This window comes from Oncorhynchus clarkii, unplaced genomic scaffold (genome assembly GCF_045791955.1).
Source record: "Oncorhynchus clarkii lewisi isolate Uvic-CL-2024 unplaced genomic scaffold, UVic_Ocla_1.0 unplaced_contig_7609_pilon_pilon, whole genome shotgun sequence".
Taxonomy (NCBI): Eukaryota; Metazoa; Chordata; class Actinopteri; order Salmoniformes; family Salmonidae; genus Oncorhynchus; species Oncorhynchus clarkii.
In genome coordinates, this window is record NW_027260977.1 from 1 (window position 1) to 25,000 (window position 25,000).

General features: G+C 45.4%; 1 protein-coding gene across 2 annotated transcripts in view; it reads left to right on the top strand.

Moving 5' to 3' along the window:
* The first annotated feature begins 4,585 nt into the window (after positions 1-4,585).
* The window catches only part of LOC139402762 (TATA box-binding protein-like 1), a 21,383-nt gene continuing 968 nt past the window's right edge, over positions 4,586-25,000 (top strand). Inside the window, exons 1-8 of one of the 2 annotated variants that reach the window (XM_071146677.1) lie at positions 4,586-5,008; positions 5,366-5,549; positions 9,617-9,860; positions 10,971-11,053; positions 12,896-12,959; positions 17,460-17,563; positions 23,950-24,044; positions 24,597-25,000. The exon at positions 24,597-25,000 is cut by the window's right edge and continues 968 nt beyond it. In XM_071146677.1, coding sequence (XP_071002778.1) covers positions 9,726-9,860; positions 10,971-11,053; positions 12,896-12,959; positions 17,460-17,563; positions 23,950-24,044; positions 24,597-24,679 — 564 coding nt within the window. In that variant the 5' untranslated portion in view covers positions 4,586-5,008; positions 5,366-5,549; positions 9,617-9,725 and the 3' untranslated portion in view covers positions 24,680-25,000. Of the gene's footprint in view, positions 5,009-5,365; positions 5,550-9,616; positions 9,861-10,970; positions 11,054-12,895; positions 12,960-17,459; positions 17,564-21,703; positions 21,866-23,949; positions 24,045-24,596 lie in introns of those variants that run through there. The other variant, XM_071146679.1, reaches the window with a different exon arrangement.

Genomic DNA, 25,000 nt, shown 5'->3' on the forward strand with positions numbered 1-25,000 from the left:
GGGGCCTGTTGCACAAAACTAGGATAAGGGATTAAGCCAGGATATCTTGGTGATCCTGGCTCAATTGATCCGTAATCCGGTTGCACTAAAGATGGATAGGGGGCAGGAGGATATGTTATGGTATAAATTACCATGGAGATTTATTCTGTGGAGCTAGCCTGCTCCAGACCAGGCTAAATTCCAGGATCTATTTAATCTCATCCCTAATGTCAGTCAGCAGTCACCACAAATGGAAACCAATAGTTATTTCACTGCTCACTATACATTGTTATCACATATAACTAGACCCACTGTTATTTAAACGTTTGTGATCATTAATTTCAATGATTTTGGATAAAAAATGATTTTTAGATGATGTTGCTATCATTAGATAATTTACAGTTTCCCATAGACTATAAGGCTATATATAAAATGCTAGAATATTAGGGCCACAGAGGGGAAAAAAACACAAGTCATAATATTGTAACCAGTTGTTTTAAAGGAGGACAGTTGTTAAAATGACAGATGTGGGGCATTTCGTGAAATTGTACTTCAGTATGGTTTCATAAACAAAGACATGCTGATGTGCCAGAATATTAAGTATCACATTGTCATAAGTATCAAAACTGTAAAAACAATATGTAGCTTTTCTGCAGAAAGAACCAGCCTCATAAATTTATGACTTTATCCTTTTTCTTCAGTGTGGCCCTAGTACTCTGTCATATAAACAAATACACATTCCATATGAATATAAAAACACAATGTGTAACATTATGTTCCTTTATTGAATAAGGACAAAACAAAGCAGGTAAACCATCAGCTCCTTTCAAAACTGAAGTCACAGTGACTCTACAAGATGGAAAGCACAGAATCTAAGCATATTATACAAAATGATACATATACAGACCTTTGAATGTGTATAACACACCCTGCATGTCTGCACACTAAAATAAATGCAGGACAAATCCATACACATCAACTGAACAGACAAATGAATGGATGCAGTAGCCTCCCTGCAGCCTTGTATTACACACAGTATACCGCACAAACATCATAAGAGGCCAAATTCGTCAAAAAACGAACCCAAAAAAACCCAAATTCCTCTGCCACCGCAGGACATATTTAACCAAAATTGAAAGCACACATACTAACTAAAATAATTCAACACATATTGGTCCCTCAGCAGCCGACCACTGTCGTCATCAGGGAAGATTGCCGGATTGTCCCAGTCCATGGCTGGTGGCACTCTGGGGGCCCTCTCCTTCCTCAGGCAGGCCACATTGTGAAGGACAGCACAAGCCACAGTAATATCACATGCCCTAACAGGGCTGACCCTTAATTTGTGAAGGCAGTGAAAGCGTGCCTTCAGGAGGCCAAAGGTCATTTCAACTCTGGCCCTGGTCCTGGCATGGGCATGGTTGTAGGCCTGCTGTGCTTCCTGGGGGTCTGTGAAAGGTGTCAGGAGAAAAGGCTGGCAGCCATACCCCCTGTCTCCCAGCAACACACCAGAGAATTCACCTGTCAACACAAAATCTCATCATTACTACCTCATAAACACAGTGATATTCTTGACACAGCCATGATGGTTATAAATAGGGGTTGTGTGGCTTACCTTGTGATAGGCACTGATAGATTTCAGAGGCCCGAAAGATTCTGGAGTCATGGACTGAGCCAGGCCATTTTGCCACAACATTGCTGATCACACAGTCAGCATTGCAGACCATCTGAAATCATAAGATGAGGAATATTACACCAATCAATGCACATCACTGGCAATGCAGAGTGTTCGTCAATGGACAATATCAAAAAGTTATGTTCACCTGAACATTAATGCTGTGAAAGGATTTCCTATTCACAAAATCGGCCTCATGGGCACCTGAGGGGGCTTTTATCCTTATGTGTGTGCAGTCCACTGCACCAATGACATTGGGGAAACCTGTCACACAAAGTAATGAGTATCCTACTATGTGTTAACAGTTGTCCTGTAATTTGTAGATCCTCTTACCTGCAATCCTATAGAACTCCTCTTTGATGTCACAGAGTCTTCTGTGGCCAGGGAAGGAGATGAAGACATCTGCTAATGCTTTGATAGCCAGACACACACTCCTTATTGTGCGGCAAATTGTGGCCTTGTTCAGCTGTTCTGCATCCCCCACTGAGTACAGGAAGGCTCCACTAGCAAAAAAGCGCAAGGCCACACAAACCATTTGCTCCACACTCAGTGCATGGCTCCGTGCAGTGCGGTGCTTAATCCTGGGACCCAGTAGTCTGCATAGATACCTGATGCCATCTGCAGAAAACCTGTATCTTTCATATAGATGGTCATCAGGGAAGGCCAGTGGGTCCAACCGGTCCCTGAAGACCCTTTCTCACCTGAAGGCTCTCCTCAGCACAAGTGCTTCTTCATCCACCACATCTCGCACGAATGGGCATGCCATTGTCAGAGCAGAAAGGAACACACAATTTTGGGCCTTCATATAGGCTAGTGGCCACACCTGGTGCTGGGGGGGGTGGGCAAAAGAGGGCGATGCCTTATAACGATGACTTGGTTGTACTGATTGCTGGGAAAATAAAAAAAACCTTAGAAAGATGCCACCGTCCTGTGTGCTCACAATAAGAGCTCATATGTCATGGCTCACTTGACTTTACGAGAATATACCTAATTTTTATTTTGAGCTGTGTCATCTTCTTGGAGCTGGGGGAGGAAAGAAAAATAATGATTAATACATTTGTGTTACAGTTAGCATACAGTGTACATTGAAGGCATATCTCACCTCCCTCTCAAGTTTTTTTATTTCAAGGTCCAGTTTCCTAATTGTCCTCTTTTTTATTTCGAACTCCAGTGCAAGATTTTCCATCTTTTTCTTCTTGTACTGAATGTCTATGTCTGCCAGTTCTATTTGGCACCGGAGGTGGTTGCCATACAACTTTCTGATAGCTTGTGAGCTCTGTGAACACAATACAATTAGCGCAGCTGGAATTTGGCAGGATGTGGTGTCCTTTTATTAATACGCACTATGTTGCCAGGCTGGTTTTCCCACTGTATAGCATCTGGGTCCTGTAAAAGAAATTAGATTTTTTGATTTTGATGAGGACTCCTCACCATTGTAGAGTAAATAGTACTTTCACAGTCTTAACATGATACCTCATGCCTTCTGGAATCCAGAGAGATGGTCTCCTCCTCATCATCGTCTCCATCATGTGCTGTTGCTGCTGCACTGGGGCCTTCACCCTATCACATTTAATCGGATTCATATTGAAGCTAGTAGACAAGACATGCCAGGCCTACAGTATGCCTTTGATGGAGTACTCACTGGATCAGCATCGTCTGGTGCTTGTGCTGGTGGCTCTAACAGGAACACAGTGCTGCCAGACACTGCAAGGCAATAGGTAAACCAAAGTCAGACAGTCCAAATTGATTCAATATGAATGTGGTTGTATCCCATGTAGAGATGGAAGGACATACCTTGAATGAAGCGGGTGGCATCTTGGGAGGAACCTATGCTCGTCTCTTTCCCCCCAGGGATCCCCTCTAAGACGGGCCTGCCTTTATTTAGCTCCAAGGCCATGTCCTCTGCTGGGGTAAGGTCAGCCTTTGGTGACCCACCACCCGTGCCTTGTCTGTGGGTATTCTTTTTCACTGCTAAAACAGTACAGACAATGTGTGAGCAGGCACCTTCTGGGTACAATATATGCTTGTGCTTTGTTAAATATTAGTCAGGGACCATACCATTCTGCAGAATGTTCTTGTATTTGATTTTGACCTGCTGCCATGTCCGTTTTGGCCCGTTCATGTTTAATCTACACACACACACACACACACACACACACACACTTAATGGAGTCACACTGCAAAAAATTACTTGGTATTTTTGTCTTGTTTTCAGTAAAAATATCAAAAATTTTATCATAGCTTTATACAGTGTGATGGAGTTACTTTACACAATTTCACTCATATCTGCAGTGCATTTCAATAAAAAAAATTAACCGTTTCATAATTACAGTACAACTGCATTTTTGGAGATGTGAATTAAATATTTGAATTGTAATTGTGATGTTTCAGCGGAGCGGTGAGTGTGTAATTGTGCACTACTTACGCATTCAGGCGGTCTGCAATACTTTGCCACGCTTTTTCTCTTTGCTTTATCACTGTGGCGGTGTTGCCTTTCTTCTTAATTATATCTTTTACCTCCTCGTATGCCTCCATGAGGATTTGTGCTTCCGACGGGGAAAAGTACGCGGCTCTAGTTGCCATGGTAAATCAGTTAATCTGTGATCTGTGGCGGGGTCTATTTGAGTGAGCCGTGAGCGCGCACCTATCCAGGATTGGTTTCACCTGGCTTAATGAATCCGTGTCTGCTCATCCTGGCTTGGTCTTTGTGCAACCAATTAAGCCTGGACGCACATGTTTTGGCTTCATTGAGCTCAGCTGAGTCATTTATCCCGGATGTCTTAATTCTACTTTTGTGCAACAGGCCCCGGGTGGGACATCCAACAATTGGATTTAATTAACCATCATTGAAATATCAATTGGAGACATCTTTGTCCACAAGAGGGTGATATAACCACAGAGATTCTTATGTCGGAAAAAACTCCTCCCTTTTTTAAAACCAAACTCTAAACAGGAAGCAGTTAGCCAGAAGGTTATCGGCTGAACACAGAAGCGAGAGCAAATAACGTTACATTTCGCCCCGTGATAATGGCGTTTGTTTTTTATTTTGGCAACAGTTCAGTGAGGTATATCTCCACTTAAGAAGAAAATACAGTCTTGGCGAATCCCATCAAACTAGCTAACTAATGTAAAATTAAAAATAAAAATAAAAAGCAAGTTGCCCCTGAAGAGCTAACAACGTTAGCCATTTTCTTTGTTAATTGGCTGGCTAGCGAGCTGAAACCGGGCTACATGTCAATTTCCTCTTTGTTTGCAAGCCTGTGTGTCTAACTAACGATTGATGTAACTAGGTAACAAGCGAACTAACGTTAACGACCAATGAGTTACGAGGTGATTGTGCAGGTCAGGCGTACACAGGTACGTTACTACGCAACGCCGGGTAGCAACTAAACTGACCTAGCTAAGCTAAACTCAACTCTTATTCAATATCTTTAGACTTTTTTTTATTTTTGTTGTTGTTGTTGATTTTAATGATGCAGAAACCTGACAACCAACTTATTTTGTAATAATATAAAAGAGCGGTGTGTCTAGACGCCGTGGTAAGTTAGCCAGTGCTACTCTGGTGATGCTAGCTAGCTAGTTCACTTGACTTACTAATTAGCTTAACGTTATTCCCCCTTTTATCTTACTTAGATAATGTCTCTCTGTACCATTCTGATGTTAATTGTGAAACTTGAATGTAATGTTTTGAATGTAATGTTTTAATATTTGCAGTATATCGTTTTTTCTGACCGGGGTCCTATGAACATCCCTGGTCTGTGTGCTGCAAGGAGGAGCTGTTGAGGAGTTCCCGGATAAATCCTCATTATCATTGACGTCCATCTGTGGAACTAATTGTCTCTATTTTCTACTTGACACGAGTCTGATAGAAGAACAAGAACATCTACAGACAAACCCGGTATGTTATGGTACACGAAACAACTTCATAAAACAAAGCTGAAGTGGATAGTTAATATACATGGTCAGGTATATAATACCAGTCAAATGTTTGGACACCTACTCCTTCCAGGTTTTTTAAAAACTTTTCTACATTGTAGAATAATAGTGAAGACATCAAAACTATGAAATAACACACATGGAATCATGTAGTAATCAAAAAAAAGTGTTAAACAAATCACAATATATTTTATAATTGAGATTATTCAAAGAAGCCACCCTTTGCCTTGATGACCACTTTGCACACTCTTGGCATTCTCTCAACCAGCTCCACGAGGTAGTCACCAGGAATGCATTTCAATTAACAGGTGTGCCTGTGGAATTTCTTTCCTTCTCAATGCGTTCCAGCCAATCAGTTGTGTTGTGACAAGGTAGGGGTGGTTTACAGAAGATAGCCCAATTTGGTAAAAGACCAAGTCGATTTTATGGCAAGAACAGCTCAAATAAGAAAAGAGAAACGACAGTCCATCACTACTTTAAGACATGGCCAGTCAATCCTGAAAATGTATTTGGACGTTTCTTCAAGTGCAGTGGCAAAAAGCATCAAACGAAACTGATGAAACTGGCTCTCATGAGGACCGCCACAGGAAAGGAAGACCCAGAGTTATATCTGCTGCAGAGGTTCATTAGTTCATCAGAGTTACCAGCCTCAGAAATTGCAGCCCAAATAAATGCTTCAGAGTTCAAGTAACAGACACATCTCAACATCAACTGTTCAGAGGAGACTGAGCGAATCAGGCCTTCATGGTGGAATTGCTGCAAAGAAACCACTACTAAAGGACACCAATAAGAAGACCGAACTTGCTTGGGCCAAGGAACATGAGCAATGGACATTAGACCGGTGGAAATCTGTCCTTTGGTCCAAATTTGAGATGTGTGGTTCCCACCTTGAAGCATGGAGGAGTTGTGATGGTGTGCTTTGCTGTTGACACTGTCAGTGATTTATTTAGAATTCAAGGTACACTTAACCAGCATGGCTACCACAGCATTCTGCAGTGATACACCATCCCATCTGGTTTGCACTTGGTGGGAATATAATTTGTTTTTCAACAGGACAATGACCCAAAATGCCTCCAGGCTGTGTACAGCTATTTTAACCAAGAAGGATAGTGATGGAGTGCTGCATCAGATGACCTGGCCTCCACAATCACCCGACCTCAACCCAGTTGAGATGGTTTGGGATGAGTTGACCCGCAGAGTGAAGGAAAAGCAGTCAACAAGTGCTCAGCATATGTGGGAACTCTTTCAAGATGGTTGGAATAGCATTCCAGGTGAAGCTGGTTGAGAGAATGCCAAGAGTGTGCAAAGCTGTCAAGGCAAAGGGTGGCTACTTTGAAGAATATAGAATATATTTAGATGGAACACTTTTTTTGGTTACTACATGATTCCATATCTGTTATTTCATTATTTTGATGTCTTCACTATTATTCTACAATTTTAGAGAATTGTAAAAAATAAAAACCTGTAATGAGAGGTATGTCCCAACTTTTGACCTAATCTGTACATTTTCTGTATCAATCGAGACCATATACAGTTGAAGTAGGAAGTTTACATACACTTAGGTTGGAGTCATTAAAACTAGTTTCTCAACCACTCCACAAATTTCTTGTTAACAAACTATAGTTTTGGCAAGTCGGTTAGGGCATCTACTTTGTGCATGACACAAGTAATTTTTCCAACAATTGTTTAGACAGATTATTTCACTTATAATTCACTATCACAATACCAGTGGGTCAGAAGTTTACATACACTAAGTTGACTGTGCCTTTAAACAGCTTGGAAAATTCCAGAAAATGATGTCATGTCTTTAGAAGCTTCTGATAGGCTAATTGACATAATTTGAGTCAATAGGAGGTGTACCTGTGGATGTATTTCAAGGACTACCGTCAAACTCAGTGCCTCTTTGCTTGACGTCATGGGAAAATCAAAAGAAATCAGCCAAGACCTCAGGAAAACAATTGTAGCCCTCCACAAGTCTGGTTCATCCTTGGGAGCAATTTCCAAACACCTGAAGGTACCATGTTCATCTGAACAAACAATAGGACGCAAGTATAAACACCATGGGACCACGCAGCCGTCATACCACTCAGGAAGGAGATGCGTTCTGTCTCCTAGAGGTGAACTTACTTTGGTGCGAAAAGTGAGAAACAATCCCAGAAGAACAGCGAAGGACCTTTTTAAAAATATATATATATTTCACCTTTATTTAACCAGGTAGGCCAGTTGAGAACACCTTTATTTAACCAGGTAGGCCAGTTGAGAACACCTTTATTTAACCAGGTAGGCTAGTTGAGAACACCTTTATTTAACCAGGTAGGCCAGTTGAGAACACCTTTATTTAACCAGGTAGGCTAGTTGAGAACAAGTTCTCATTTACAACTGCGACCTGGCCAAGATAAAGCAAAATGAAGCCTTGTGAAGATGCTGGAGGAAACGGGTACAAAAGTATCTTTATCCACAGTTAAAACGAGTCCTATATCGACATAAACTGAAAGGCCGCTCAGCAAGGAAGAAGCCACTGCTCCAAAACCGCCATAAAAAAGCCAGACTACGATTTGCAACTGCACATGGGGACAAATATTGTACTTTTTGGAGAAATATCCTCTGGTCTGATGAAACAAAAATAGAACTGTTTGGCCAAAATGACCATCTTTTTATGTTTGGAGGAAAAAGGGGGAGGCTAGCATGCCGAAGAACATCATCCCAACCGTGAAGCACGGGGGTGGCAGCATCATGTTGTGGGGGTGCTTTGCTGCAGGAGGGACTGGTGCACTTCACAAAGTAGATAGCATCATGAGGGAAGAAAATTATGTGGATATATTGAAGCAACATCTCAAGACATCAGTCAGGAAGTTAAAGCTTGGTCTCAAATGGGTCTTCCAAATGGACAATGATCCCAAGCATACTTCCAAAGTTGTAGCAAAATGGCTTAAGGACAACAGAGTCAAGGTATTGGAGTGGCCATAACAAAGCCCTGACCTCAATCCTATGGAACATTTGTGGGCAGAACTGAAAAAGTGTGTGTGAGCAAGGAGGCCTACAAATATACCAGCTCTGTCAGGAGGAATGGGCCAAAATTCACCCAACTTATTGTGGGAAGCTTGTGGAAGGCTACCTGAAACGTTTGACCCAAGTGAAACAATTTAAAGGCAATGCTACACTCAATTAGTATTTGGTATGTAAACTTCTGACCCACTGGGAATGTGATGAAAGAAATAAAACCTGAAATAAATCATTCTCTACTATTATTCTGGACTTTTCACATTTCTTAAAATAAAGTGGTGATCCTAACTGACCCAAGACAGGGGATTTTTACTAGGATGAAATGTCAGGAATTGTGAAACTGAGTTTAAATGTATTTGGCCAAGTTGTATTTAAACTTCCAACTTCAACTGTACATGTATCAAGCCTTTCAGTGTAGAAGTGCTGATCTAGGATCAGTTCCCCTCTCCATGTAATCTGATACACTGTGATCTAAAATGTAAAACTGATCTTAGACCAACACTCCTACTCTGAGATGCTGGGATATCGAATGGCTATTGGTGAAGGTGGTAAAGGCTTCCTTCCTCTAGCTAGCAGAATGAGATATCTAATACTAGGGATGTCTGTCTCTGTGATTTCTAGTGTTCGTATCCAAGGCTTCCTTCATCTAGCTAGCGGAATGAGATATCTAATAATAGGGATGTCTGTCTCTGTGATTCCTAGTGTTTGTATCCAAGGCTTCATTCATCTAGCTAGCGGAATGAGATATCTAATAATAGGGATGTCTGTCTCTGTGATTCCTAGTGTTTGTATCCAAGGCTTCATTCATCTAGCTAGCGGAATGAGATATCTAATAATAGGGATGTCTGTCTCTGTGATTCCTAGTGTTTGTATCCAAGGCTTCATTCATCTAGCTAGCGGAATGAGATATCTAATACTAGGGATGTCTGTCTCTGTGATTTCTAGTGTTCATATCCAAGGCTTCATTCATCTAGCTAGCGGAATGAGATATCTAATACTAGGGATGTCTGTCTCTGTGATTTCTAGTGTTCGCATCCAGGCGGTTGTCATGCACCTGTAATCCACTTCCTGTCAGCCAGACAGCCGGGCCCAGCCACCCAGACCCAGCCACAGAGCTCCGGTCCAGTGGGTCCCCATGGAGCCCAGTAATGACGTAGCGTTGGATATCATTATCACCAATGTGGTGGCTGTATTCAGGACACGCTGCCACCTCAACCTGCGCACCATCGCTCTAGAGGGGGTCAACGTAATCTATAAACCTGAATATGGGGTAAGGACAGATGCATAATGGGTGGACTGGCGGCCATTTTGAGTGTACACATAACCTGTATTATTTTACTTAGCTCTTAAGACTACAGGATTCTAATATCCCATAACTCTTTGCAGCAATGGAACCAGATTTGCTTGTTAGCAACGGCGCTAGCACTTTTCAAACACTCCCGCATGGAATTATTAGTGTCTTAACCTGTATTTTTTTTAAACATAGTTTAGGAGGAAAGCAGGAAGTAAAATCAGAAAGTGTACCCCTCAATCTTTTTCTGTAATTTGTCGAATCAACTCAACTGACTTTACAATACATTGCATGAGCCACATCAGTTAGCATCATTTGAATGAAAATTCTACGTTGCCATGGAAATTATTGCATCACAATACCAGCCAGCCATTGTGAGTTTACCAGTCAAATTGCCAGGGTTGTAGGTTCCAAGCCTGTTCTATGTCTATGGTGAGGACACCCCCTGTGACCTGTAATGTTGTTTCACCTTTCAACTCAGTTGGCCAGAGAATTGGCTTTTCCAGAATTCCTCTCAACGTTTCTAGAGTTTTTTTGTGATCTCAAGGAAACCTGGGGCGTTTTGAGGGAACCCGGTGTGTTTTGCTTTGAGGGAACCCGGTGTGTTTTGCTTTGAGGGAACCCGGTGTGTTTTGCTTTGAGGGAACCCGGTGTGTTTTGCTTTGAGGGAACCCGGTGCGTTTGAGGGAACCCGGTGTGTTTTGCTTTGAGGGAACCCGGTGCGTTTTGCTTTGAGGGAACCCGGTGCGTTTGAGGGAACCCGGTGCGTTTGAGGGAACCCGGTGCGTTTGAGGGAACCCGGTGCGTTTGAGGGAACCCGGTGCGTTTTGAGGGAACCCGGTGCGTTTTGAGGGAACCCGGTGCGTTTTGAGGGAACCTGGTGCCCTTATCTTAATTGATCTACAAACTGTGTTACTCTGCTTTAGTTCTATGCACTTCTGTGCAGATGAATTTTTTGGACCGGGCCGTATACGACTCTCCGTGGTTCTGTTTGCGTAGAGTCCTTTAGGTGCTCTGTGACTAGTAACTATGTGAGGACAGTGTGTATTGTATAGTCCTATCCTGTGTGTGTGTGTGTGTAACTTTTAGAAAGTCCTGATGAAACTCCGCAAACCCAGGATCACCGCTTCCATCTGGTCTTCAGGGAAAATCATCTGTACCGGCGCTACCAGGTACACACACCTCAACACACACACACACACCTCAACACACACACACACACCTCAACACACACACACACACCTCAACACACACACACACACCTCAACACACACACACACACCTCAACACACACACACACACCTCAACACACACACACACACCTCAACACACACACACACACCTCAACACACACACACACACCTCAACACACACACACACACCTCAACACACACACACACACCTCAACACACACACACACACCTCAATACACACACACACCTCAATACACACACACACCTCAATACACACACACACCTCAATACACACACACACCTCAATACACACACACACCTCAATACACACACACACCTCAATACACACACACCTCAACACACACACCTCACTATACACACACCTCACTATACACACACCTCACTATACACACACCTCACTACACACACCTCACTACACACACCTCAATACACACACCTCAATACACACACCTCAACACACACACACCTCAACACACACACACACACCTCAACACACACACACACACCTCAACACACACACACACCTCAACACACACCTCAACACACACACACACACCTCAACACACACACACACACCTCAATACATACCTCAACACACACACACACCTCAACACACACACCTCAACACACACACACACCTCAACACACACACACACCTCAACACACACACACACCTCAACACACACACACACCTCAACACACACACACACCTCAACACACACACACACCTCAACACACACACACACCTCAACACACACACACACCTCAACACACACACACACACCTCAACACACACACACACACCTCAACACACACACACACACCTCAACACACACACACACCTCAATACACACACACCTCAATACACACACACCTCCATACACACACACCTCCATACACACCTCAACACACACACCTCAACACACACACCTCAACACACACACACCTCAACACACACACACACACCTCAACACACACACACACACCTCAACACACACACACACACCTCAACACACACACACACACCTCAACACACACACACCTCAATACACACCTCAATACACACACACACACACACCTCAACACACACACACACACACCTCAACACACACACCTCAACAAACACACACACACACACCTCAACACACACACACACACACACACCTCAACAAACACACACACACACACACCTCAACAAACACACACACACACACACCTCAACAAACACACACACACACACCTCAACAAACACACACACACACACACACACACACACACACACACACACACACCTCAACAAACACACACACACCTCAACAAACACACACACACCTCAACAAACACACACACACACACACACCTCAACAAACACACACACACACACACACCTCAACAAACACACACACACACACACACCTCAACAAACACACACACACACACACACCTCAACAAACACACACACACACACACCTCAACAAACACACACACACACACCTCAACAAACACACACCTCAACAAACACACACACACACACACCTCAACAAACACACACACACACACACACACACCTCAACAAACACACACACACACACACACCCACCTCAACAAACACACATAAACACACCTCAACACACACACACACACCTCAACACACACACACACCTCAACACACACCTCAACACACACACACCTCAACACACACACACCTCAACAAACACACACACACACCTCAATACACACACCTCAATACACACACACACACACACACACACACTGATCTGTGTCTCTCTGTCTCCCCAGCGAGGATGAGGCTAAGCAAGGAGCCCGGAGGTTAGCCCGCACCCTGCAGAAACTGGGCTTCAAGGTACGAGAACTAACCTGTACATGACCCGTGGGGTTCAGTTGGTAGAGCGTGGTACTAACCTGTTCATGACCTGTGTGGTTGTTGGTAGAGCGTGGTACTAACCTGTTCATGACCCGTGGGGTTCAGTTGGTAGAGCGTGGTACTAACCTGTTCATGACACGTGGGGTTCAGTTGGTAGAGCGGGGTACTAACCTGTACATGACCCGTGGTGTTCAGTTGGTAGAGCGTGGTACTAACCTGTTCATGACCCGTGTGGTTCAGTTGGTAGAGCGTGGTACTTACCTGTACATGACCCGTGGTGTTCAGTTGGTAGAGCGTGGTATTAACCTGTTCATGACCCGTGGGGTTCAGTTAGTAGAGCGTGGTACTAACCTGTTCATGACCCGTGGGGTTGTTGGTAGAGCGTGGTACTAACCTGTTCATGACCCGTGTGGCTGTTGGTAGAGAGTGGTACTAACCTGTTCATGACCCGTGTGGTTCAGTTGGTAGAGTGTGGTACTAACCTGTTAATGACCCGTGGGGTTCAGTTGGTAGAGCATGATACTAACCTGTACATGACCCGTGTGGTTGTTGGTAGAGCGTGGTACTAACCTGTACATGACCCGTGTGGTTGTTGGTAGAGCGTGGTACTAACTTGTTTATGACCCGTGGGGTTCAGTTGGTAGAGCGTGGTACTAACCTGTTCATAACGAGTGTGGCTGTTGGTAGAGCGTGGTACTAACCTGTTCATGACCCATGGGGTTCAGTTGGTAGAGCGTGGTACTAACCTGTTCATGACCCGTGGGGTTCAGTTGGTAGAGCGTGGTACTAACCTGTTCATGACCCGTGTGGTTCAGTTGGTAGAGCGTGGTACTAACCTGTTCATGACCCGTGTGGCTGTTGGTAGAGCGGGGTACTAACCTGTTCATGACCCGTGGGGTTCAGTTGGTAGAGCGTGGTACTAACCTGTTCATGACCCGTGTGGTTCAGTTGGTAGAGCGTGGTACTAACCTGTTCATGACCTGTGTGGTTGTTGGTAGAGCGTGGTACTAACCTGTTCATGACCCGTGGGGTTCAGTTGGTAGAGCGTGGTACTAACCTGTACATGACCCATGTGGTTGTTGGTAGAGCGTGGTATTAACATGTTAATGACCCATGTGGTTGTTGGTAGAGTGTGGTACTAGCCTGTTCCTGGCCCGTGTGGTTGTTGGTAGAGCGTGGTACTAACCTGTACATGACCCGTGTGGTTGTTGGTAGAGCGTGGTACTAACCTGTACATGACCCGTGTGGTTGTTGGTAGAGCGTGGTACTAACCTGTTCATGACCCGTGTGGTTGTTGGTAGAGCGTGGTACTAACTTGTTCATGACCCGTGGGGTTCAGTTGGTAGAGCGTGGTACTAACCTGTTCATGACCTGTGTGGTTGTTGGTAGAGCGTGGTACTAACCTGTTCATGACCCGTGGGGTTCAGTTGGTAGAGCGTGGTACTAACCTGTACATGACCCATGTGGTTGTTGGTAGAGCGTGGTACTAACCTGTTCATGACCCGTGGGGTTCAGTTGGTAGAGCGTGGTACTAACCTGTTCATGACCCGTGTGGCTGTTGGTAGAGCGGGGTACTAACCTGTTCATGACCCGTGGGGTTCAGTTGGTAGAGCGTGGTACTAACCTGTTCATGACCCGTGTGGTTCAGTTGGTAGAGCGTGGTACTAACCTGTACATGACCCGTGTGGCTGTTGGTAGAGCGGGGTACTAACCTGTTCATGACCCGTGGGGTCAGTTGGTAGAGCGTGGTACTTACCTGTACATGACCCGTGGTGTTCAGTTGGTAGAGCGTGGTATTAACCTGTTCATGACCCGTGGGGTTCAGTTAGTAGAGCGTGGTACTAACCTGTTCATGACCCGTGGGGTTGTTGGTAGAGCGTGGTACTAACCTGTTCATGACCCGTGTGGCTGTTGGTAGAGCATGATACTAACCTGTACATGACCCGTGTGGTTCAGTTGGTAGAGCATGGTACTAACCTGTACATGACCCGTGTGGTTGTTGGTAGAGCGTGGTACTAACTTGTTCATGACCCGTGGGGTTCAGTTGGTAGAGCGTGGTACTAACCTGTTCATAACGAGTGTGGCTGTTGGTAGAGCGTGGTACTAACCTGTTCATGACCCATGGGGTTCAGTTGGTAGAGCGTGGTACTAACCTGTTCATGACCCGTGGGGTTCAGTTGGTAGAGCGTGGTACTAACCTGTTCATGACCCGTGTGGTTCAGTTGGTAGAGCGTGGTACTAACCTGTTCATGACCCGTGTGGCTGTTGGTAGAGCGGGGTACTAACCTGTTCATGACCCGTGGGGTTCAGTTGGTAGAGCGTGGTACTAACCTGTTCATGACCCGTGTGGTTCAGTTGGTAGAGCGTGGTACTAACCTGTTCATGACCTGTGTGGTTGTTGGTAGAGCGTGGTACTAACCTGTTCATGACCCGTGGGGTTCAGTTGGTAGAGCGTGGTACTAACCTGTACATGACCCATGTGGTTGTTGGTAGAGCGTGGTATTAACATGTTAATGACCCATGTGGTTGTTGGTAGAGCGTGGTACTAGCCTGTTCCTGGCCCGTGTGGTTGTTGGTAGAGCGTGGTACTAACCTGTACATGACCCGTGTGGTTGTTGGTAGAGCGTGGTACTAACCTGTACATGACCCGTGTGGTTGTTGGTAGAGCGTGGTACTAACCTGTTCATGACCCGTGTGGTTGTTGGTAGAGTGTGGTACTAACCTGTTCATGACCCGTGTGGTTGTTGGTAGAGCGTGGTACTAACTTGTTCATGACCCGTGGGGTTCAGTTGGTAGAGCGTGGTACTAACCTGTTCATGACCTGTGTGGTTGTTGGTAGAGCGTGGTACTAACCTGTTCATGACCCGTGGGGTTCAGTTGGTAGAGCGTGGTACTAACCTGTACATGACCCATGTGGTTGTTGGTAGAGCGTGGTACTAACCTGTTCATGACCCATGGGGTTCAGTTGGTAGAGCGTGGTACTAACCTGTTCATGACCCGTGGGGTTCAGTTGGTAGAGCGTGGTACTAACCTGTTCATGACCCGTGTGGTTCAGTTGGTAGAGCGTGGTACTAACCTGTTCATGACCCGTGTGGCTGTTGGTAGAGCGGGGTACTAACCTGTTCATGACCCGTGGGGTTCAGTTGGTAGAGCGTGGTACTAACCTGTTCATGACCCGTGTGGTTCAGTTGGTAGAGCGTGGTACTAACCTGTTCATGACCTGTGTGGTTGTTGGTAGAGCGTGGTACTAACCTGTTCATGACCCGTGGGGTTCAGTTGGTAGAGCGTGGTACTAACCTGTACATGACCCATGTGGTTGTTGGTAGAGCGTGGTATTAACATGTTAATGACCCATGTGGTTGTTGGTAGAGCGTGGTACTAGCCTGTTCCTGGCCCGTGTGGTTGTTGGTAGAGCGTGGTACTAACCTGTACATGACCCGTGTGGTTGTTGGTAGAGCGTGGTACTAACCTGTACATGACCCGTGTGGTTGTTGGTAGAGCGTGGTACTAACCTGTTCATGACCCGTGTGGTTGTTGGTAGAGTGGGGTACTAACCTGTTCATGACCCGTGTGGTTGTTGGTAGAGCGTGGTACTAACTTGTTCATGACCCGTGGGGTTCAGTTGGTAGAGCGTGGTACTAACCTGTTCATGACCTGTGTGGTTGTTGGTAGAGCGTGGTACTAACCTGTTCATGACCCGTGGGGTTCAGTTGGTAGAGCGTGGTACTAACCTGTACATGACCCATGTGGTTGTTGGTAGAGCGTGGTACTAACCTGTTCATGACCCGTGGGGTTCAGTTGGTAGAGCGTGGTACTAACCTGTTCATGACCCGTGGGGTTCAGTTGGTAGAGCGTGGTACTAACCTGTTCATGACCCGTGTGGTTCAGTTGGTAGAGCGTGGTACTAACCTGTACATGACCCGTGTGGCTGTTGGTAGAGCGGGGTACTAACCTGTACATGACCCGTGTGGCTGTTGGTAGAGCGGGGTACTAACCTGTTCATGACCCGTGGGGTCAGTTGGTAGAGCGTGGTACTAACCTGTTCATGACCCGTGGGGTTCGGTTGGTAGAGCGTGGTACTAACCTGTTCATGACCCGTGTGGTTCAGTTGGTAGAGCGTGGTACTAACCTGTTCATGACCCGTGTGGCTGTTGGTAGAGCGTGGTACTAACCTGTTCATGACCCGTGTGGCTGTTGGTAGAGCGTGGTACTAACCTGTACATGACCCGTGTGGTTGTTGGTAGAGCGTGGTACTTGCAATGCCAGGGTTGTGGGTTTAATTCCCACAGGGGACCGTTACGGGGGCAGAAAATACCATGTGCTAAATGACTCAAATGTAATCAATCTAAATCACAAAACATCATTAAAATGACAGGAATCGATTCCTTACGAAAGTGTTGATACCTTAAGAAATTGTAAATCGAGCCCTAACTACAGCCCACCACAAACTAACGTGTGTGTGTGTGTGTGTGTGTGTAGGTGAGGTTCTCAGAGTTCAAGGTGGTGAATGTCCTGGCAGTGTGCTCCATGCCCTTCGCCATCCGACTCATCGACTTCACCAAGAACAACCGGCCCATCGCCAGGTAAAACAGACTACGTCGTCACCCCAGCAATGGATAACACACACACACACACACACACACACACACACACACACACACACACACACTGTCACTGCAACAACCATTGCCAAACGTTTCCACAGATCTCCACTCTCAACACAGCAGTGTGTGACTGTGTAGATGAGGCCTTTCTATAGTAAAGGGTGTCCCAGCCAGAACAACCCATAGGGCAGGAGTCCATCTCCTGTTACTGTAGTGAGACAGCTTGATGTACCAGGACACCCCCTGGACAGGACACTAGTCCATCTCCTGTTTCTGTAGTGAGACAGCTTGATGTACCAGGACACCCCTTGGACAGGACACTAGTCTGTCTCGAGACAGCTTGATGTACCAGTACACCCCCTGGACAGGACACTAGTCTATCTCCTGTTACTGTAGTGAGACAGCTTGATGTACAGGACACCCCCTGGACAGGACACTAGTCTATCTCCTGTTTCTGTAGTGAGACAGCTTGATGTACCAGGACACTAGTCTGTCTCCTGTTTCTGTAGTGAGACAGCTTGATGTACCAGGACACCCCCTGGACAGGACACTAGTCTGTCTCGAGACAGCTTGATGTACCAGTACACCCCCTGGACAGGACACTAGTCTATCTCCTGTTTCTGTAGTGAGACAGCTTGATGTACCAGGACACCCCCTGGACAGGACACTAGTCTATCTCCTGTTTCTGTAGTGAGACAGCTTGATGTACCAGGACACTAGTATATCTCCTGTTTCTGTAGTGAGACAGCTTGATGTACCAGGACACCCCCTGGACAGGACACTAGTCTATCTCCTGTTACTGTAGTGAGACAGCTTGATGTACAGGACACCCCCTGGACAGGACACTAGTCTGTCTCGAGACAGCTTGATGTACCAGGACACCCCTTGGACAGGACACTAGTCTATCTCCTGTTTCTGTAGTGAGACAGCTTGATGTACCAGGACACCCCCTGGACAGGACACTAGTCTGTCTCGAGACAGCTTGATGTACCAGGACACCCCTTGGACAGGACACTAGTCTATCTCCTGTTTCTGTAGTGAGACAGCTTGATGTACCAGGACACCCCCTGGACAGGACACTAGTCTGTCTCGAGACAGCTTGATGTACCAGGACACCCCTTGGACAGGACACTAGTCCATCTCCTGTTTCTTTTGATGGGCCGACAGACCCCCTTTTGTGGATCAATTTCCAAAATATAAAATAAATACATTTAAACATTGGGCAGGGGTGGGGGTGTTAACTCAGCCCAACTTGAGAGAGAAACTGCTGATGCACAAACACATTTAGCTATTGCACCCTTTGAATTATACTAATTGTTGTGTCAAATCACTGACAGTCACTCAATTAGCCCCTGTGCCCACATAAACTGTAGATGGAAACGTGGGTACTGACAGTCACTCAATTAGCCCCTGTGCCCACATAAACTGTAGATGGAAATGTGGGTACTGACAGTCACTCAATTAGCCCCTGTGCCCACATACACTGTGGATGGAAACGTGGGTACTGACAGTCACTCAATTAGCCCCTGTACCCACATAAACTGTGGATGGAAATGTGGGTACTGACAGTCACTCAATTAGCCCCCTGTACCCACATAAACTGTGGATGGAAATGTAGGTACTGACAGTCACTCAATTAGCCCCTGTGCCCACAAACTGTGGATGGAAATGTGGGTACTGACAGTCACTCAATTAGCCCCTGTACCCACATAAACTGTAGATGGAAATGTGGGTACTGACAGTCACTCAATTAGCCCCCTGTACCCACATAAACTGTGGATGGAAATGTAGGTACTGACAGTCACTCAATTAGCCCCCTGTACCCACATAAACTGTGGATGGAAATGTAGGTACTGACAGTCACTCAATTAGCCCCCTGTACCCACATAAACTGTGGATGGAAATGTGGGTACTGACAGTCACTCAATTAGCCCCCTGTACCCACATAAACTGTGGATGGAAATGTGGGTACTGACAGTCACTCAATTAGCCCCCTGTACCCACATAAACTGTGGATGGAAATGTAGGTACTGACAGTCACTCAATTAGCCCCTGTGCCCACATAAACTGTGGATGGAAATGTGGGTACTGACAGTCACTCAATTAGCCCCTGTGCCCACATAAACTGTAGATGGAAACGTGGGTACTGACAGTCACTCAATTAGCCCCTGTGCCCACATAAACTGTGGATGGAAATGTGGGTACTGACAGTCACTCAATTAGCCCCTGTGCCCACATAAACTGTGGATGGAAATGTGGGTACTGACAGTCACTCAATTAGCCCCTGTACCCACATAAACTGTAGATGGAAATGTGGGTACTGACAGTCACTCAATTAGCCCCTGTGCCCACATAAACTGTAGATGGAAATGTGGGTACTGACAGTCACTCAATTAGCCCCTGTGCCCACATAAACTGTAGATGGAAATGTGGGTACTGACAGTCACTCAATTAGCCCCTGTGCCCACATAAACTGTGGATGGAAATGTAGGTACTGACAGTCACTCAATTAGCCCCTGTACCCACATAAACTGTAGATGGAAATGTGGGTACTGACAGTCACTCAATTAGCCCCTGTGCCCACATAAACTGTAGATGGAAACGTGGGTACTGACAGTCACTCAATTAGCCCCTGTGCCCACATAAACTGTAGATGGAAATGTGGGTACTGACAGTCACTCAATTAGCCCCTGTGCCCACATACACTGTGGATGGAAACGTGGGTACTGACAGTCACTCAATTAGCCCCTGTACCCACATAAACTGTGGATGGAAATGTAGGTACTGACAGTCACTCAATTAGCCCCTGTGCCCACAAACTGTGGATGGAAATGTGGGTACTGACAGTCACTCAATTAGCCCCTGTACCCACATAAACTGTAGATGGAAATGTGGGTACTGACAGTCACTCAATTAGCCCCCTGTACCCACATAAACTGTGGATGGAAATGTAGGTACTGACAGTCACTCAATTAGCCCCCTGTACCCACATAAACTGTGGATGGAAATGTAGGTACTGACAGTCACTCAATTAGCCCCCTGTACCCACATAAACTGTGGATGGAAATGTGGGTACTGACAGTCACTCAATTAGCCCCCTGTACCCACATAAACTGTGGATGGAAATGTGGGTACTGACAGTCACTCAATTAGCCCCCTGTACCCACATAAACTGTGGATGGAAATGTAGGTACTGACAGTCACTCAATTAGCCCCTGTGCCCACATAAACTGTGGATGGAAATGTGGGTACTGACAGTCACTCAATTAGCCCCTGTGCCCACATAAACTGTAGATGGAAACGTGGGTACTGACAGTCACTCAATTAGCCCCTGTGCCCACATAAACTGTGGATGGAAATGTGGGTACTGACAGTCACTCAATTAGCCCCTGTGCCCACATAAACTGTGGATGGAAATGTGGGTACTGACAGTCACTCAATTAGCCCCTGTGCCCACATAAACTGTAGATGGAAATGTGGGTACTGACAGTCACTCAATTAGCCCCTGTACCCACATAAACTGTGGATGGAAACGTGGGTACTGACAGTCACTCAATTAGCCCCTGTGCCCACATAAACTGTAGATGGAAATGTAGGTACTGACAGTCACTCAATTAGCCCCTGTGCCCACATAAACTGTGGATGGAAATGTGGGTACTGACAGTCACTCAATTAGCCCCTGTGCCCACATAAACTGTAGATGGAAATGTAGGTACTGACAGTCACTCAATTAGCCCCTGTGCCCACATAAACTGTGGATGGAAACGTGGGTACTGACAGTCACTCAATTAGCCCCTGTGCCCACATAAACTGTGGATGGAAACGTGGGTACTGACAGTCACTCAGCTAATATTGTGTCAGATTGGTAAGTTGGTCTAGCCAGCTATCTAAACTTGTAGTAATCATGGTGGATTTACTGACCTAGGGGCCCCCCATTCATTTTGTTAGTCACGCTCACTCAGATATCCTATTAAAAACTGCAAACATTTCTCTCCACCCAATGACAAAATCAATAGAATTGCAAGAAATGACTTGTAAAATGTCAAATTGATCTCCGCGCCATGGCAAAATAAGAATTGCACGAAATGCCTTTTATAAATTTACTACATCTCCTCTCAGCCCCATGGTACCTGCCTACAGAGCAGCAAGAGGAACTACCCCTTCCCTACCTTCAGGCTCTGCTCAAATCTCTCTATCCCGAGCACTCTATCTGCCACCGCTGGTCTCTTGACCCTCCCACCCCTACAGGAGGGAAGTTCCCGCTGGTCTCTTGACCCTCCCACCCCTACAGGAGGGAAGCTCCCGCTGGTCTCTTGACCCTCCCACCCCTACAGGAGGGAAGTTCCCGCTGGTCTCTTGACTTATCTTATCTTATCTTAAGATAAGAGCTTCCGCTAAATGACTAAAATGTCAAATTTCATGGTAAAATGTGTAGACTTGCAGCAAACTTGCTTTAAAATTGCAACATTTTCTCTACACCCAATGGCAAAATGTGTAGACTTGCAGGACAATATTTCAAAAATGAAAAAAAAATAAAAATAATCCTTAGCTCAGTGATGAGCTTTATCGTTGAACCGCTGAGCTGTAGTCAACGAACAGCATTCTCACATAGGTGTTCGTTTTGTCCAGGTGGGAAAGGGCAGTGTGGAGTGCAATAGAGATTGCATCATCTGTGGATCTGTTTGGGCGGTATGCAAATTGGAGTGGGTCTAGGGTTTCCGGGATAATGGTGTTGATGTGAGCCATTTACTAGCTTTTCAAAGCACTTCATGGCTACAGACGTGAGTGCTACGGGTCAGGTTACCTTGGTGTTCTTTGGCACAGGAACTATGGTGGTCTGCTTGAAGCATGTTGGTATTACAGACTCAATCAGGGACATGTTGAAAATATCAGTGAAGACACCTGCCAGTTGGTCAGCACATGCTCGGAGTACACGTCCTGGTAATCCGTCTGGCCCTGCGGATGTTGACCTGTTTTAAAGGTCTAACTCACATCGGCTCACCCACACACTATAATGACGTAGTGAAAACATGTTTTTTGAATTTGTTGCTAATTTAGTGAAAATTAATTTACATAAGTATTCACACCCCTGAGTCAATACATGTTAGAATCACTTTTTGAGTCTTTCTGGTTAGAATCACCTTTGAGACTTTCTGGGTAAGTCTCTAAGAACTTTGCACACCTGGATTGTACAATATTTCCACATTACTTTTAATAAAATTCTTCAAGCTCTGTCAAGTTGGTTGTTGACAGTCATTTTTAAGTCTTGCCATAGATTTTCAAGCCTCAGACATTCAACTCCAGTGTAGATTTGGCCTTGTGTTTTAGGTTATTGTCCTGTTGAAAAGTGAATTTGTCTCCCAGTGATGATTTTTATCCTAAAAAAAACTCAAAAGTCCTTGCCGATGACAAGCATACCCATAACATGATGCAGCCACCACCATACTTGAAGTATGAAGTGGTACTCTGTGTTGGATTTGCTCCAAACATAACTCTTCGTATTCAGGACATGAAGTTAATTTCTTTGCCATATTTTTTGCAGTTTTACTTTAGTAACTTGTTTCTTTGCCTTACAGTTTTACTTTAGTAACTTGTTTCTTTGCCTTACAGTTTTACTTTAGTAACTTGTTGCAAACAGGATGCATGTTTGGGAATATTTTTATTCTGTACAGACTTCCTTTTTTTCACTCTGTCATTTAGGTCACCATTGTGGAGTAGCTACAATGTTGTTGATCCATCCTCAGTTTCTCCTTTAACAGCCATTAAACTCTGTGACTGTTTTAAAGTCACCATAATGGTGAAATCCTTGAGCGGTTTCCTTCCTATCTGGCAACTAATAACTTCACGACGCTCAGAGATATATTCAAATTCTGCTTTTTTAAAATTTATTTTTACCCACCTACCAATAGGTTCCCTTCTTTGTGAGACATTGGAAAACCTCCCTGGTCTTTGTGGTTGAATCTGTGTTGTGAAATTCACTGCTCTACTGAGGGACCTGACAGATAATTGTTTGTGTGGGGTACAGAGATGAGGTAGTCATTCACAAATCATGTTAAACATTTATTATTGCACACAGAGTGAGTCCATACAACTTATGTTTACTCCTGAACTTGTTTAGGCTTGTCATAACAAAGGGGTTGAATACTTATTGACTCAATGCATTTCAGCTGTTCATTTTGTAAAGATAATTTGTAAAAAATGTCTAAACAATTCCACTTTGACATTATGTGGTTGTGTGTAGATCAGTGACACAATCTCAATTTAATCTGTTTTTAAATTCAAGCTGTGACGCAACAAAATGTGAAAACGTCAAGGGGTGTGAATACTTTCTGAAAGGCTGTGTGTGTGTGTGTGTGTGTGTGTAGCTATGAGCCAGAGCTCCACCCCGCTGCCACCTACAGGATCAAAACCCTCAAGGCCACCGTCCAGGTCTTCTCTACCGGCAGCCTTACCATCACAGGTACACACACACACACCGTCCAGCGACAGCCTTACCTTCACAGGTACACACACACACCGTTCAGCGACAGCCTTACCTTCACAGGTACACACACACACCGTTCAGCGACAGCCTTACCTTCACAGGTACACACACACACCGTCCAGCAACAGCCTTACCTTCACAGGTACACACACACACCGTCCAGCAACAGCCTTACCTTCACAGGTACACACACACACCGTCCAGCGACAGCCTTACCTTCACAGGTACACACACACACCGTCCAGCGACAGCCTTACCTTCACGGGTACACACACACCGTCCAGCGACAGCCTTACCTTCACGGGTACACACACACCGTCCAGCGACAGCCTTACCTTCACAGGTACACACACACACCGTTCAGCGACAGCCTTACCTTCACAGGTACACACACGGTTCACAATCAAACTTTACTTTTACGTCTTGTGGAAACTTTTGTGGAAACTTGAAAACCGTGTCCAACCACACCCAACGCATTTCATATGACTAACTTTGTCCGTCTGTGTCTCGTCTGTCTGTCTCTCTCAGGACCAAATGTGCAGGCTGTAGCCACGGCTGTAGAGCACATCTACCCCATGCTGTTAGAGTGTCAGAAACCCCTCCGCAAATAACACACACGGGAAAAACAAGAACGAAATGGAGAGAGAAAGACAGAGGCTAAAAAGCACCTCATCCATTGGATGCGTTGTATTATCCTCAACTTGTCTGCCCCGGCAACAGTCTGGGCCTTTGTCCTGATTGGCTGGATTTGTCCAGGAAGTCAGAAAGGCAGCTTCCGTCCTCCTACTGTCCAATGACCTGTTGTCTTGGTGACAGCTACACCCTCTGAACTTTGACCCTGGATGACCTCTACAGGATGACTTCTAACCTTTCACCTTTAGCAGCCAGCCAGCCAGCCAATGATGGCTGCTCCAGTGACTGATTCACACTAG